The sequence below is a fragment of the Mobula birostris genome, chromosome 6 (genome assembly GCF_030028105.1).
Source record: "Mobula birostris isolate sMobBir1 chromosome 6, sMobBir1.hap1, whole genome shotgun sequence".
In the NCBI taxonomy this organism is placed as follows: Eukaryota; Metazoa; Chordata; class Chondrichthyes; order Myliobatiformes; family Myliobatidae; genus Mobula; species Mobula birostris.
This window is the reverse complement of record NC_092375.1, coordinates 131,731,244-131,744,656: the sequence shown is the minus strand read 5'-3', so window position 1 is coordinate 131,744,656 and position 13,413 is coordinate 131,731,244. Positions and strand designations below refer to the sequence as shown.

The 13,413-nt window shown below is 41.6% G+C and overlaps 1 protein-coding gene across 1 annotated transcript in view; it reads left to right on the top strand.

The window, feature by feature from the left end:
• The window catches only part of LOC140199890 (flagellum-associated coiled-coil domain-containing protein 1-like), a 56,913-nt gene extending 43,840 nt beyond the window's left edge, over positions 1-13,073 (top strand). The window contains exons 11-15 of the mRNA XM_072262394.1: positions 1,493-1,596; positions 3,267-3,338; positions 4,752-4,841; positions 7,488-7,597; positions 12,736-13,073. Of these exons, the coding sequence (XP_072118495.1) occupies positions 1,493-1,596; positions 3,267-3,338; positions 4,752-4,841; positions 7,488-7,597; positions 12,736-12,853 (494 nt within the window). The 3' untranslated portion in view covers positions 12,854-13,073. The remainder of the gene's footprint in view (positions 1-1,492; positions 1,597-3,266; positions 3,339-4,751; positions 4,842-7,487; positions 7,598-12,735) is intronic.
• The last annotated feature ends 340 nt before the right edge of the window (positions 13,074-13,413 follow it).

The window sequence follows — 13,413 nt, the reverse complement described above, 5'->3', positions numbered from 1 at the left end:
ACAGAACATGTCAGCTTTTGCTTCTAGAGGAGTTGTTTAAGGATTGATGTTTAACTAGGCAGAAATGGTGTCAAGGAATCACGCATATTCTCCCGAACAGACCCCGCTTCTTACCTGAACTGCAGCTTTTCCTCAATAAAAAAAAATGTCAAGGATAAGAAACTGCAGATGGCGGAATCTGGAGCAAATAAAGAGCTGCTGGAAGAACACACCTGGTCTGGTAGCATCTGTATAGTGAAATGGCAGTCAACGCAGTTCATCTGGACTAGGCATTTCCCTCTGCAGATGCCAGCTGACTATCCAGGTTCCTCCTGCAGCTTGTTTTTTTGTTCCTCAGTGATATTGATCTCCAGCAGTAAACCGGATTTGAGTCCACCAGCACTGAAGCAGGACTGAGGTTAGAAATATCTTGAATTGCAGAGGTGGGAAAGCTTATAAGGTTCAGACATAAAAATTGCTGGTGAACACAGTAGGCCAGGCAGCATCTATAGGAAGAGGTACAGTTGATGTTTCAGGCTGAGACCCTTTGTCAGGACTAACTGAAAGAAGAGATAGTAAGAGATTTGAAAGTGGGAGGGGTAGGGGGAGATCCAAAATGATAGGAGAAGACAGGAGGGGGAGGGATGGAGCTAAGAGCTGGACAGGTGATTGGCAAAAGGGATATGAGAGGATCATGGGACGGGAGACCCAGGGAGAAAGAAAGGGGGAGGGGGGGGAAGCCCAGAGGATGGGCAAGGAGAATAGTGAAAAGGACAGAGGGAGAAAAAGGAGAGAGAGAAAAATATATAATAATAAAAGATAAATAAGTGACAGATGGGGTACGAAGGGGAGGTGGGGGCCATCAGGTTGGAGGCCCCCACCTCCCCTTCGTACCCCATCCTATAAGGTGTTGTTCCTTGTATTCCGCCTGGGTAGCCTCCAACCTGATGGCATGAACATTGACCTCTAACTTCCGTTAATGCCCCATCTCCCCTTCGTACCCCATCCGTTATTTATCTTTTATTATTATATTTTTTTTCTCTCTCTCCTTTTTCTCCCTCTGTCCTTCTTACTATACTGTACTCCTTGCCCATCCTCTGGGCTTCCCCCCTCCCCCTTTTCCTTCTCCCTGGGTCTCCTGTCACATGATCCTCTCATATCCCCTTTGCCAATCACCTATCCAGCTCTTGGCTCCATCCCTCCCCCTCCTGTCTTCTCCTATCATTTCGGATCTCCCCCTCCCCCTCCCCCTCCCCCTCCCACTTTCAAATCTCTTATTAGCTCTTCCTTCAGTTAGTCCTGACAAAAGGTCTCAGCCCGAAACGTCGACTGTACCTCTCCCTATAGATGCTGCCTGGCCTGCTGCGTTCACCAGCAATTTTTATGTGTGTTGCTTGAAACTCCAGCATCTGTGGATTTCATGTTTGCGTTTTTAAGCTTATGAGGTTGTCCCCACACACAAATGTCTTGTGATATAGCATCCAGTGAATGAGAGGTTTCTTTTATCTGCCAGAGAACACCTTGAAAAAGAAATGTGACCAAGAGAAAAAGTTAATTGAAGAGCAATTTCAAGAACAGATTACTTCCATGCTTGAGGAACACAAAACTGAAATGGAGGTGAGCAGAATCTTTTTAATATGGTACCCACTGGGAGAAATGAATAGAAGAGCTTAAAGATATTTTGACTGTTTTTCCACAAAGGAAGTGTTCCAGTTCTTTCAATGGAATGGTACATTACAAATAAAGTATTAGGGATAGACATTGTTTTTTTCCCCCCAGCCATCATTTTTCAAGTGCAGTATCAATAACTTGCATTTATGTGGTTCTTTCAACATAATAAATACTCCAGAACACTTAAGATTGTTATCAATGGAAAGTTGGCCAAACCATCTAAGGAGGTTTATCAGAATAAGTGAGATGGTCTTGATGAAAGGGCTAGCTTTCAGAAGTATCTTTAAGGAACTTTAAGACTGGGCAGCTTAGAGAGGGAATTCCAGAGCTAAAGACAAAGACTTCTGGAATGGGTGCTTGAAATTTGGTTACATGTAAGTGGTCAGAATTGAAGAAGCATGAAAGGGCAGAGAATTGAATGAATAGATGGAATAAGTTACAAAATAGGGAGGGGGTTGCTGGAAACCACTTTTTAAAATACTTTTTCTAAGATATTAGATGAATTAATGTAAGACTAAAGTCATAGTTTAATCAAAATATGTACTTTTTAAACAAAAACAAACTAGTGTATTTTTCACAGCATGTGGTGGTTTGTCCCCACTTACTGGTAGAAAACGATATATATGCCTTTTCATTTTCCATTGGCCAAGTGTTAGCACATTACACACGTGATGTAATTGTGCAACCATCGATTGATTTATTTTTATCTAAGGAATTTCTGTTATTTTGACTATAAACGTAATGGATTTTTAGAGGCACCATCTTTTTAATCTTCACCTTCTTTGCTTTTCCTTGCTTTGCTTCTCAATTCTTCACTTTGCTTAGTATTTGTGGGTTTGTTTAGACTTTAAAATAAACAATCTTTAAGAATTAAGAGTCCTTGCCATTCTTGACCCCCGGAAGAACCCTAAAGATCAGGAAAATAACTTGAGGTCCTACAGGGTTGACTTGAAAGGATTTGAAGGTGGGGATGAGAACATTGAAATTGAGGCCTCGCTGGATTTGGAACCATTGTACTGATTAATGAATGTAACCTGATGTGAGTTAAGCATATGAGAGATTCTGCAGATGCTGGAAATCCGGAGTAACACACACAAAATGCTGGAGGAACTCAGCGGGTCAGGCAGCATCTATGCATAGGAATAAACAGTCGATGTTTCAAGCTAAGAAACAGGACCTGATGAAACACTAATTCTGTTATCCTCTAGGTGTATTCAAAAAATGTAACTGGATGTTCAGTTGATGGTGTTGAAATTCCACACAAATTTTGATAGGTTAAATGGCTTTTCCTCAAGTTAGAATTGTTCAAAGAATTTTAGTCAGAATACATTTCCAGTTTTGGAATAAAAGAAAATCCAGATTCTCTGCCAATAATGTCCAGCTTGGGTTAACTTTATTTTTTTATTATAATTATGTAATAATTACATTAAAACTTGATACAAACAAAAATTTTTTTAAAACTGTCCTATTAAATGCAAAATAGGTACACTTGACATTTTTTCCATTAAGTTAGCTGTGATTTTGGAGTTTAGTGAACTTGAATTTGGCAATCTACAGATATCTGAAACACATTTTTTTTAATGTAATTGACTCGCTCTTTTGTTCTGCTTTCTCAGGAAGCTGCTAACAAATTTAATGCCATTTCTGGAACAGTCGACGAGCTAAAAATATCAAAACAGAAGATCCAGGTATAAACATATGGCCAGGAACAATTCAATGCTATTTGGAATTGCCTTTATGAAGGTTATGCAGCTTTGGTTACATAGCATTTAACTGAAGGACCTGTCAACTGGATCTGCATGTGTTCATTTAGGGTACAATGGTAAGGAGGTCTTGCTACAAGTGTACAGGATGTCATTGAGACTACTCCTGGAGTACTGAGTTTTGGTCATCGTACCCAAGGATGTATTTAGTGGCAATTGGTGTACTGCAGATAAAGATTTTAAAACATCGTTCTTTCACTAGATGTGAACTGCCTTGTGACAGGGTACAGAATTTAAAACTGGAGGATAATTTACACTGATGAACATAGAGGCATCTCATGATGAGATTTTTCATTGCAGGACATGGGTGTTGTCATTCTCCATAAAAGATGTTCCCCCTCCATTGCTATACACACAGCCCTCACCTGCAACTCCTCCATTTCCCACTCATCTGTCCTCATCCCATACCCTTGCTACCGACATAACAAGGATGGGATTCCCCTTTATCCTCACCTGCCATCCCATGAGCCTCCACAACTTACACCATCTCCAAAGGGATCCCATCACCAGGTCCTCCTCAGGGATCACTCTCCCCACTCATCCCCTTCCAAGCACTTATCTCTACAATCATCTCAGATGTTAAGCCTGTCCTACATCTCCTCTCTCACTATCCTCAGGGCCAGAATTGTCCTTCTAGGTGAGGCAGTCCTTCACATGTGAATATACCAGTGTCATTTATTGCTTCCCAAACAGCCACCTCTACATCAGTGAGATCCAACACAGATTGGGGGAATGACTTCGAGCACCTTTGCTTATTCCATTTTAAAACCAGCATCTCCCTGTGGCCAGTCATTTTAATTCCACTTCTCATCCCCACACTGACCTGTCTCCTGTACTGCAAAGCTGAGGCTAGATGCAGGTTAGAGGAACATCTCAAATTAGATCTGGGTAATCTCCAACTTTATAGCATCAACTTACAGTCACTAATCTCACCCAGCTACCTTCTTCAGCTTTCTCCTCCCATCTTCTCACATCATTCCCATTTCACATGGATTCTTCCAGCTGTTGCTCCTGCTCCCCACCCGCCAATTCTTTTTACTGGTTCCTGGCTTCTTTCCTTTTCACCCTGAAGGGTCTCAGCTCAAAGTTTCTGTTCATTTTTCTCCATCAAGACTGCCTGACCTACAAGTTCCTCCAGCAACTTTTGTGCATTGTATTCATACTTTTGGGCACAGATAGAGGAACACAGCAGATCAGGCAGCATATATGGAGCGGAATAAAACAGTCAACGTTTTGGGTTGAGACCCTTAATCAAGACTCAAATTAGGATTATTTCTAGATCTGTAAGTGTTGTTGTGGGTTTCCAGCATCTGCAGGATCTCATGTTCAAATTTACAGGATCTGCAGGAACAGCTGGAAAAGAAGACAGAAGAGCTACAGTATCAGACTGAACACCTAAGCCATGTCATGGAACGCCTACAAGCAATGGTAAACAGATGTTTGATCACTTTTGTGTGAATGTTTCTAGTTTTGGAAACCAAAGCCTAACTTCTCAGTAGCTTAGGAATACCAATCATGCAAACAATAGCAGAGCCGAGATCCATTTGTCTGCATGCCTGGCACTGAGTCAAAAGATCGTGGTCACAGTTGCCACTCTAGCTGGGATAGTACTGGAAGTTACTGGAATTACCTAATAATTCGGGCACTGGGCACACCACAGTCTGCCCAAAACTCCTGTGGGATATTAATTAGAAAAGGGTTGACATTTACAGTATCCTAGTTAATAGTGTTGCCTTTAGACTCTCCAGGATATTAGTTAAGACCATAAGACATTAACAGCAGAATTAGGCCATTTCACCCATCAAGTCTGCTCCATCATTCCATCATGGCTGATTTAATGTCCCTCTCAACCCCATTCTCCTGCCTTCTCCCCATAACCTTTGACACCCTTACTAATCAAAAAACCATCAACCTCCACTTTCAATATACCTAATGACTTGGCCTCAATAGCTATCTGTGGCAATGAATTTGCCTAAAGAAATTCCTCTGCATCTGTTCTAAAGGATGTCCTTGTATTGAGGTTATGCCCTCTGGACCTAGACTCCACCACTAAAGAAAACATCCTCTCCACGTCCACTCTGTTTAAGCCTTTCAATATTCCATAGATTTGAATGAGATCCATCAAACATAACTTGTACGTTAACCCTTTCATGTGCAGTAACAATCTCATGAACCTCTCATTGGACTCTCCAATGTCAGTACATCCTTTCTTAGGATAAGGGGTCTGAAATGGCTCACAATACTCCATGCAGTCTAGCCAATGCCTTATAAAGCCTCAGCATTATATCCTTGCTATTATATTCTAGTAATCTCAAAATGAATGCTGACATTGCATTTGCCTTCCTTACCAGCGACTCAGATGCAGGTTTACCTTTAGGGAATCCTGCATGCGTACTCTTGCATCTCTGATTTCTGAATTTTCTCCTCATTTCCTTCTACCAAAGTGCATGATCACTTCCCGACACTGTATTCCATCTCTACTTCTTTGCCCATTCTCCTAAACTGTCCCAAATCCTTCTGCAGACTCCCTGCTACCTCAACACTACCTGCCCCTCCACCTATCTTTTTATTGTCTGCAAACCTGGCCACAAAGTCATCAATTCCATCATCCAAATCACTGACATACAAAATGAAAAGAAATGGTCATAACACTGACCCCTGCGGAACACTGTCAGCCAACCAGAATTTTTTATTCCACTCTGCCAGTTAAGATTTACTGTATGAGGGTTGGCAGAGTACCCAGTAATTTCCAGAATCTTAGCGTGGCTCTTGGATATTCAACACATTGTAGTCATACTCCTTTCTGAAACAAGTACCAGCAACCACATGCTACTGTCTAATTTCAGTTCAGTACATTGTTGAGCTATAACTCCTGTTTTATATAAGTTAGTGAACAACAGCTGAACACTGAAAATTCTTTTTCTGTGGGTGTACTTAGCAAATCTATTGAATAGTAACTGTGAACAAACTGCCAATGCAGATAACAAATAATGACAAGATTAAAGAGTCCTTAAATGTGTGTAGTTATCCCCTTTTGTTCAAGAGCTTGATAGTTGAGAGGCAGTAACTGTTCTTGCACCTGGTGGTGCGAGTCCTGAGGCACCTGTACCTTCTACCTGATGGCAGCAGCAAGAGCATGCTTACTAAGTTGGTAAAATTGTCTGAGGTGACCATGTAGCTTTTTACCCAGGCCAGAAATGACTAATACAATGGGGTATAATTTTAAGGTGACTGGGGAAAAGTATGGGGGAATGACGTAGGCAGGTTTTTTTTTTTTTACACAGTGATAGGTGCATGAAACATACTGCCAAAGGTGGTGGTAGAGGCAGATACATTAAAGATATTTAAGTAACTCTTAGATAGGCAAATAATTGATAGAAAAATGGAGGGCTATACAGCAAGAAAGCGTTAGATTAATCGTGGAGGAGGTTAAAAGTTTGGTACAAAATCACGGGTCAAGGGCCTGTACTGTGCTGTAATGTTCGAAAGGTTTGTAGCAAGAAGAAAGAATAGATGGAAAGCTGATCTAGCCTGATTTTGCTCACACTCACATCAGACTTTTGCCGTACTGAGTCTGAGATGAGCTGGAGCACAGATGGTGGGATTTTGACTTCCAAACAGTGATCATTTTCATTTGACTGGGTCATCTATTCTTTGGAAAATTAGTGACCATTTCCTTAATTATTCACATTTTAAACAACTTTTTGTGTGTGGGGGGCGGGGGTTAGTGGAGATGGGCCTTTCCTGGCTCCCATGGCCTTTTGTCTTTGTCATGCATGGTGGGCTCACTCATTCAGCCCTCTGCACATGTGCAAATAGGTCCAGTGGCATAGTGACCAGCTCAACAGCAGGCTATAAAATCAGGCTGAGATAGGAGGAAAATTATTATCATGCTGGAAAGCAAACTGTTTTTTACGTGGGTGATACAGAATCTTTGATCAGAGGGATATGCAGAGGAAGAGGACAGAGCTGCCCTCCCTCTCCCCCCTCCCCCAAATAGTGCAATAGTGTCCAATTATTTATTGTGGCTCATCTCAATATCTGTGATTTACAAAATAACATTTTTTATTTCAGGAAGCTAAACTGACTGAATCTGAAGGACTCTACAAGACAGACATAAGCACCCTGCAGAGGAAATACCTGAGTTCCATAGAAGTTTTAGAAAATCAAAACATGGATCTGAAGTAAGAACACAGTCTAGGTCCTTGCTTTACCAAGATCATACTTCACTAATTATTTAGAGTAAGATGCACTCTTTGAATCTTGGTAGAATATTTTCCCTGTTCTGTGTGAAATCATTGTACTGACTTTGTGATATCAAAATATCTCTGTAACTGTTCTATACCTTATGTCGTCACTGAAATCTATATTTCAATCATATTCTGGCCAAAGACGTTTTCTCTGAATTCCTTACTGAACCAGTGAACAGGTAAAAGAATAGCCCAAATCCTCCACAAGTGGAAACATTGTTTACACTCTTAAATTACTTATGAATAATCCCTCTATTATATCACCCTTTGATAGAAAAACATAAAGTCAAGTCAACTTCATAATTAACCATTCAGTTCTGGTAATAAGCAACTGACCTTTTTCATTTGCTCTTTCAAATTGCTGGACTTTACAGCAAAAGGCTTAATCGTGTCCTTGTACCTAATAGGAATCATTCAGAAACACAAGAGATTCTGCAGATGCTGGAGATCTGGAGGAACTCAGCAAGTCAATAGACAATAGGTGCAGGAGTAGGTCATTCGGCCCTTTGAGCAAGCACCGCCATTTACTGTGATCATGGCTGATCATCCACAATCAGTATCCAGCTCCTGCCTTATCCCCATAACCTTTGATTCCGCTATCTTTAAGAGCTCTATCCATCTCTTTTTTGAAAGCATCCAGACTTGGCCTCCACAGCCTTCTGGGGCAGAGTATTCCATATATCCACCACTCTCTGGGTGAAAAAGTTTTTCTTCAACTCTGTTCTAAATGGCCTACCCCTTATTCCTAAACTGTGGCCTCTGGTTCTGGGGTCACCCATCAGCAGGAACATGCTGCGTGCCTCCAGCGTGTCCAATCCCTTAATAATCTTATATGTTTCAATAAGATCCCCTCTCAGCCTTCTAAATTCCAGAGTATACAAGCCCAGTCGCTCCAGTCTTTCGACATATGACAGTCCCGCCGTCCCGGGAATTAACCTTGTGAACTTCCGCTGCACTCCGTCAATAGCAAGAATGTCCTTCCTCAAATTTGGAGACCAAAACTGCACACAGTACTCCAGGTGTGGTCTCACCAGGGCCCTGTACAGCTGCCGAAGGACCTCTTTGCTCTTATACTCAATTCCCCCTGTTATGAAGGCCAGCATGCCATTAGCTTTCTTCACTGCCTGCTGTACTTGCATGCTTGCTTTCAGTGACTGACGTACAAGAACACCTAGATCTCATTGTGCTTCCCCTTTTCCTAACTTGACTCCATTTAGATAATAATCTGCCTTTCTGTTCTTACCACCAAAGTGGATAACCTCACATTTATCCACATTAAACTGCATCTGCCATGCATCTGCCCACTCACCCAACCTGTCCAAGTCATCCTGCATTATCTCAACATCCTCCTCACATTTCACACTGCCACCCAGCTTTGTATCATCGGCAAATTTGCTAATGTTACTTTTAATTCCCTCATCTAAATCATTAATATATATTGTAAACAGCCATGGTCCCAGCACTGAACCCTGCGGTACCCCCACTGGTCACCGCCTACCATTCCGAAAGGGACCCGTTAATCACTACTCTTTGGTTTCTGTCAGCCAGCCAATTTTCAATCCATGTCAGTACTCTGCCCCCAATACCATGTGCCCTAATTTTGCCCACTCATCTCCTGTGTGGGACTTTATCAAAGGCTTTTTGAAAGTCCAGGTACACTACATCCACTGGTTCTCCCTTGTCCATTTTCATAGTTACATCCTCAAAAAATTCCAGAAGATTAGTCAAGCACAATTTCCCCTTCATAAATCCATGCTGACTCGGACCAATCCTGTTACTGCTATACAGATGTGTCATAATTTCATCTTTTATAATTGACTCCAGCGTCTTTCCCACCACTGACGTCAGGCTAACCAGTCTATAATTCCCTGTTTTCTCTCTTCCTCCCTTCTTGAAGAGAGGGACAACATTAGCCACTCTCCAATCCACAGGAACTGATCCTGAATCTATAGAACATTGGAAAATGATTACCAATGTGTCCACGATTTCTAAAGCCACCTCCTTAAGTACCCTGGGATGCAGACCATCAGGTCCCGGGGACTTGATCAGCCTTCAGACCCAACAGCCTATCCAACACCATTTCCTGCCTAATATAAATTTCCTTCAATTCATCCATTACCCTAGGTCCTTTGGCCACTATTATATCTGGGAGATTGTTTGTGAAGACAGATCCAAAGTACCTGTTCAACTCGTCTGCCACTTCCTTGTTCCCCATAATAAATTCACCCGCTTCTGTCTTCAAGGGCCCAATTTTGGTCTCAACTATTTTTTTCCTTTTCACATACCTAAAGAAGCTTTTACTATCCTCCTTTATATTCTTGGCTAGTTTACCTTCATACCTCATTTTATTGCCTTTTTAGTTACCTTCTGTTGCTCTTTAAAAGTTTCCCAATCCTCCGGCTTCCCACTCGTCTTTGCTATGTTATACTTCTTCTATTTTTATACTGTCCATTACTTCCCTTGTCAGCCATGGCCTCCCCTTAGGATCTTTCTTCCTCTTTGGAACAAACTGATCCTGCACCTTCCACATTATTCCCAGAAACACTTGCCATTGCTGTTCCACTGTCATCCCTGCTAGGGTATTGTTCCTTTGAACTTTGGCCAGCTCCTCCCTCATAGCACCATAGTTCCCTTTGTTCAACTGTAATACTGGCAGCATCTATGGAGGGGACAGTCAATGCTTAGGACTGAAATCCTTCATCAGGACTGGAAAAGCAGAATAACAGGGGAACTGGAGCAAGAACAAGAGTTGCCAGGTAAAAAGTGAAGGGGGATAAAATGAGAATAATGTGAGAAACTGGGAGGTGATAGATGGAAAAGGCAAAGGGCTCAAGAAGGAATTTGACAAGAGAGGACAGTACATTTCCAATAAAGGGAAGGAGATGGGGAACCAGATTAAGGAAGGTGAAGGTAAAGGGCAATGGCAAGTTATGGAGGAGAGGAAAGAGAAGGGTAAAAGGGGCATAGATACAAGGGAAAACAGAGGGGAATACTACCAGGAGTTAGAGAAATCAATGTTTTTGCCAAGACAATATGAGGTATTGCTCTTCCAGCCAGTGTCTGGCCTCAATATAGAGGTACAGGAGGGCAAGGAGAGACATGTGAGTGCACGAGTGGGAAATGGAACTAAAATGGCTGGCCACAGGGGCATCCTGGCTGTTGTAACAAATGGAGCAAAGGTTACCAACGAAGCGATTTCCGACAATGTTGGCAGATCTCATCGATGTCGAGGAGGCTGCACCAGTCAGTATCATTTTCATTACAGCCATGGAAAAAAATCTTACCTGTTTAAAGGCAGAACATTGCTTGAAATCCTTTATGAAACCATGATACCTCTGGAGTTGTGCTGCCTTGAGGGTGTTTTGAGCTTGTTTATACTGCTTTATTTAGTGGCGTGAATGAACTGAATATAAATTAGCCAGCCAAGAAAATGCAGGAACCTTTGTTCACAGTAAACAGAACTGGTCGAGAGCCACATAAGTTTCTCCTGCAGTGAATTATATGTCAAAACACATCCTGATTAGGTGATCTGTGGTGCTCGTAGTTTAGAACACAGAACAGTACAGCGCAGGAACAGGCCCTTCAGCTCACAATGTTGTGCTGAACCAATTAAATTAGTAATCAAATGGCCAACTATAGCAATCCTTTCTGCCTACACAATGTCCATATCCCTCACATTCATGTGCATATCTAGACATCTCTGAAAAGTGCCGGATGTATTTGCCTCAACCGTCATCACAGGCACCCACCACTGTAAAAGAAAAAAAAAATTCCCCTTCACCTCTCCTTTGAAATCACCCCCTTTCACCTTAAATTCATACCCTCTGATATCAGACTTTTCAACCCTGAAAAAAGATACTGTATATTCTATCTATACCTCTCATAATCTTGTAAGCCTCTATCAGATCTCTCCTCACCTCTGCTGCTTCAAGAAAACTACCCACATTTGTCCAACCTCTGGCCCTTGAATCCAGGCAGCATCCTGGTAAACTTCTTCTGCACCCTCTCCAAAGCCTCACATCCATGTACAATGGGGTGACCAGAATTGTTTAGGCATCAGAATGGTCTTAATTAATCTACCAACAGGTGCATGCTAGAAGAAACTGGTGCACCTGTAGGAAACGCAGTGGAGAACATGCAAACTGCACCGAAGCAACAGTAGAGGTCAGGATTGAAACTCTGGAGCTGACAGGCAGCAGCTGTGCCATCTAATTTCTTGCCAAAAAAATTACGTACTCTTTTTCTGTCATACACAATTTTACCAACTTAGTAGGCAAACACGAGAAACTCTGCAGATGCTGGAAATTCAAGCAACACACACAAAATGCTGGTAGAACGCAGCAGGCCAGGCAGCATCTATAGGAAGAAGTACAGTCGACATTTCAGGCCGAGACCCTTCGTTAGTCGTACAGAAATTGCACAGTGTAAAATTATTTTCTTTTCTCCTCCAAATAGTAATTTTCAGTATTAAAAGAACATATTTATTGGCGCCATGGTAGTGCAATGCTATCACAACTTGAGGCATTCCGGTGTCATTCTGTAAGGAGTCTCTGTATGTCCTCCCCATGGAAAGCAGAGGTTTTCTCCAGTTTCCTTCCACAGTCCAAAGACGTACCAGGTAGGTTAATTGGTCATCGTAAATTGTTCCATAATTAGGTCAGGGTTAATTAGAAGGGCCGAGATGGCCTGCTTCAGTGCTGTAATTGTTAATTGGAGCAGCTCTAAGGGCCAGAAGTGTTTGCTCCATGCTGTATCACTAAATAAATAAATACTCTAGAAACAAGATAAAGAGTTAAATAGAATGATTATGAAACGCAACGAAGCATCTCTTAAAAGTGCCTAATTATCAAGTGAGATCCTCCAAGTCAATTTTGACAATGTGTCCAGAAGAATTGTATATGTAACAGAAAATCTACCCCTTTGAAAGACTGAACAGCATCAACTTGTAACTGCTTGTCAAAATGCATTACTAATCTCTGGAAATTTAGCAATCCTATTCATCCAGCAAAGTGCCCATGGAAGCTTCTGGTACAACAGGACAAAAATAACCACTTTTTTTTTCCCCTCTTCAGGCAATTGTTTGCTCTGAAAGCTGAAGAACTATGTGTCCTAAAGGCCAAAATAGAGGAGCAAGAGAGAATACAGAAGCTTAAAATGAAAGTAAGTCTCCAGGTCACTTCACAAGAATAAAGCAAGGTCAATACAAGGGACGTGGATGAGACATTGTAGTCAGAATTTCCTCCGGCTCCTCAAACAGATGGCAGCAAACCACATGCACTTGTCCATATGCATCACAGTCAAAGGGATTGAGTACAAGATTGAAAATGTATGGAGCAAAGATTAGCAACTACACCCCATGGTACGTTTTGCTTGGTTCAAATGTACAATTGTTCACTGGGAACATTGTTTTGTAAACAGAATAAATTTGGACTTTGGAACTAATTAGTTGTAATAGCTTCATTTGGAAACTACCATCCAATGCACCTGTTTCTCCAGATTTTAGTGTCAACTAGTGTTCTATATCAAAATCAAGAATTTTCCCATTCTCACTTACCTTCCAGGTGCATTTTTCAATGGGAATTCTGTAAATCAATTGGAGTTAGAATTCCTGAAAACCTGGCATAAGTAGATTCAATATGAACTTTCCAAAGGGAGAGTTATTTGAAGAGCATAAATGAGATTAAAAAAAACAATTAAGACATTCAGACATGGTGAGTCAGCTGGCCTCCTATATTTGCCATTTGTTTGGC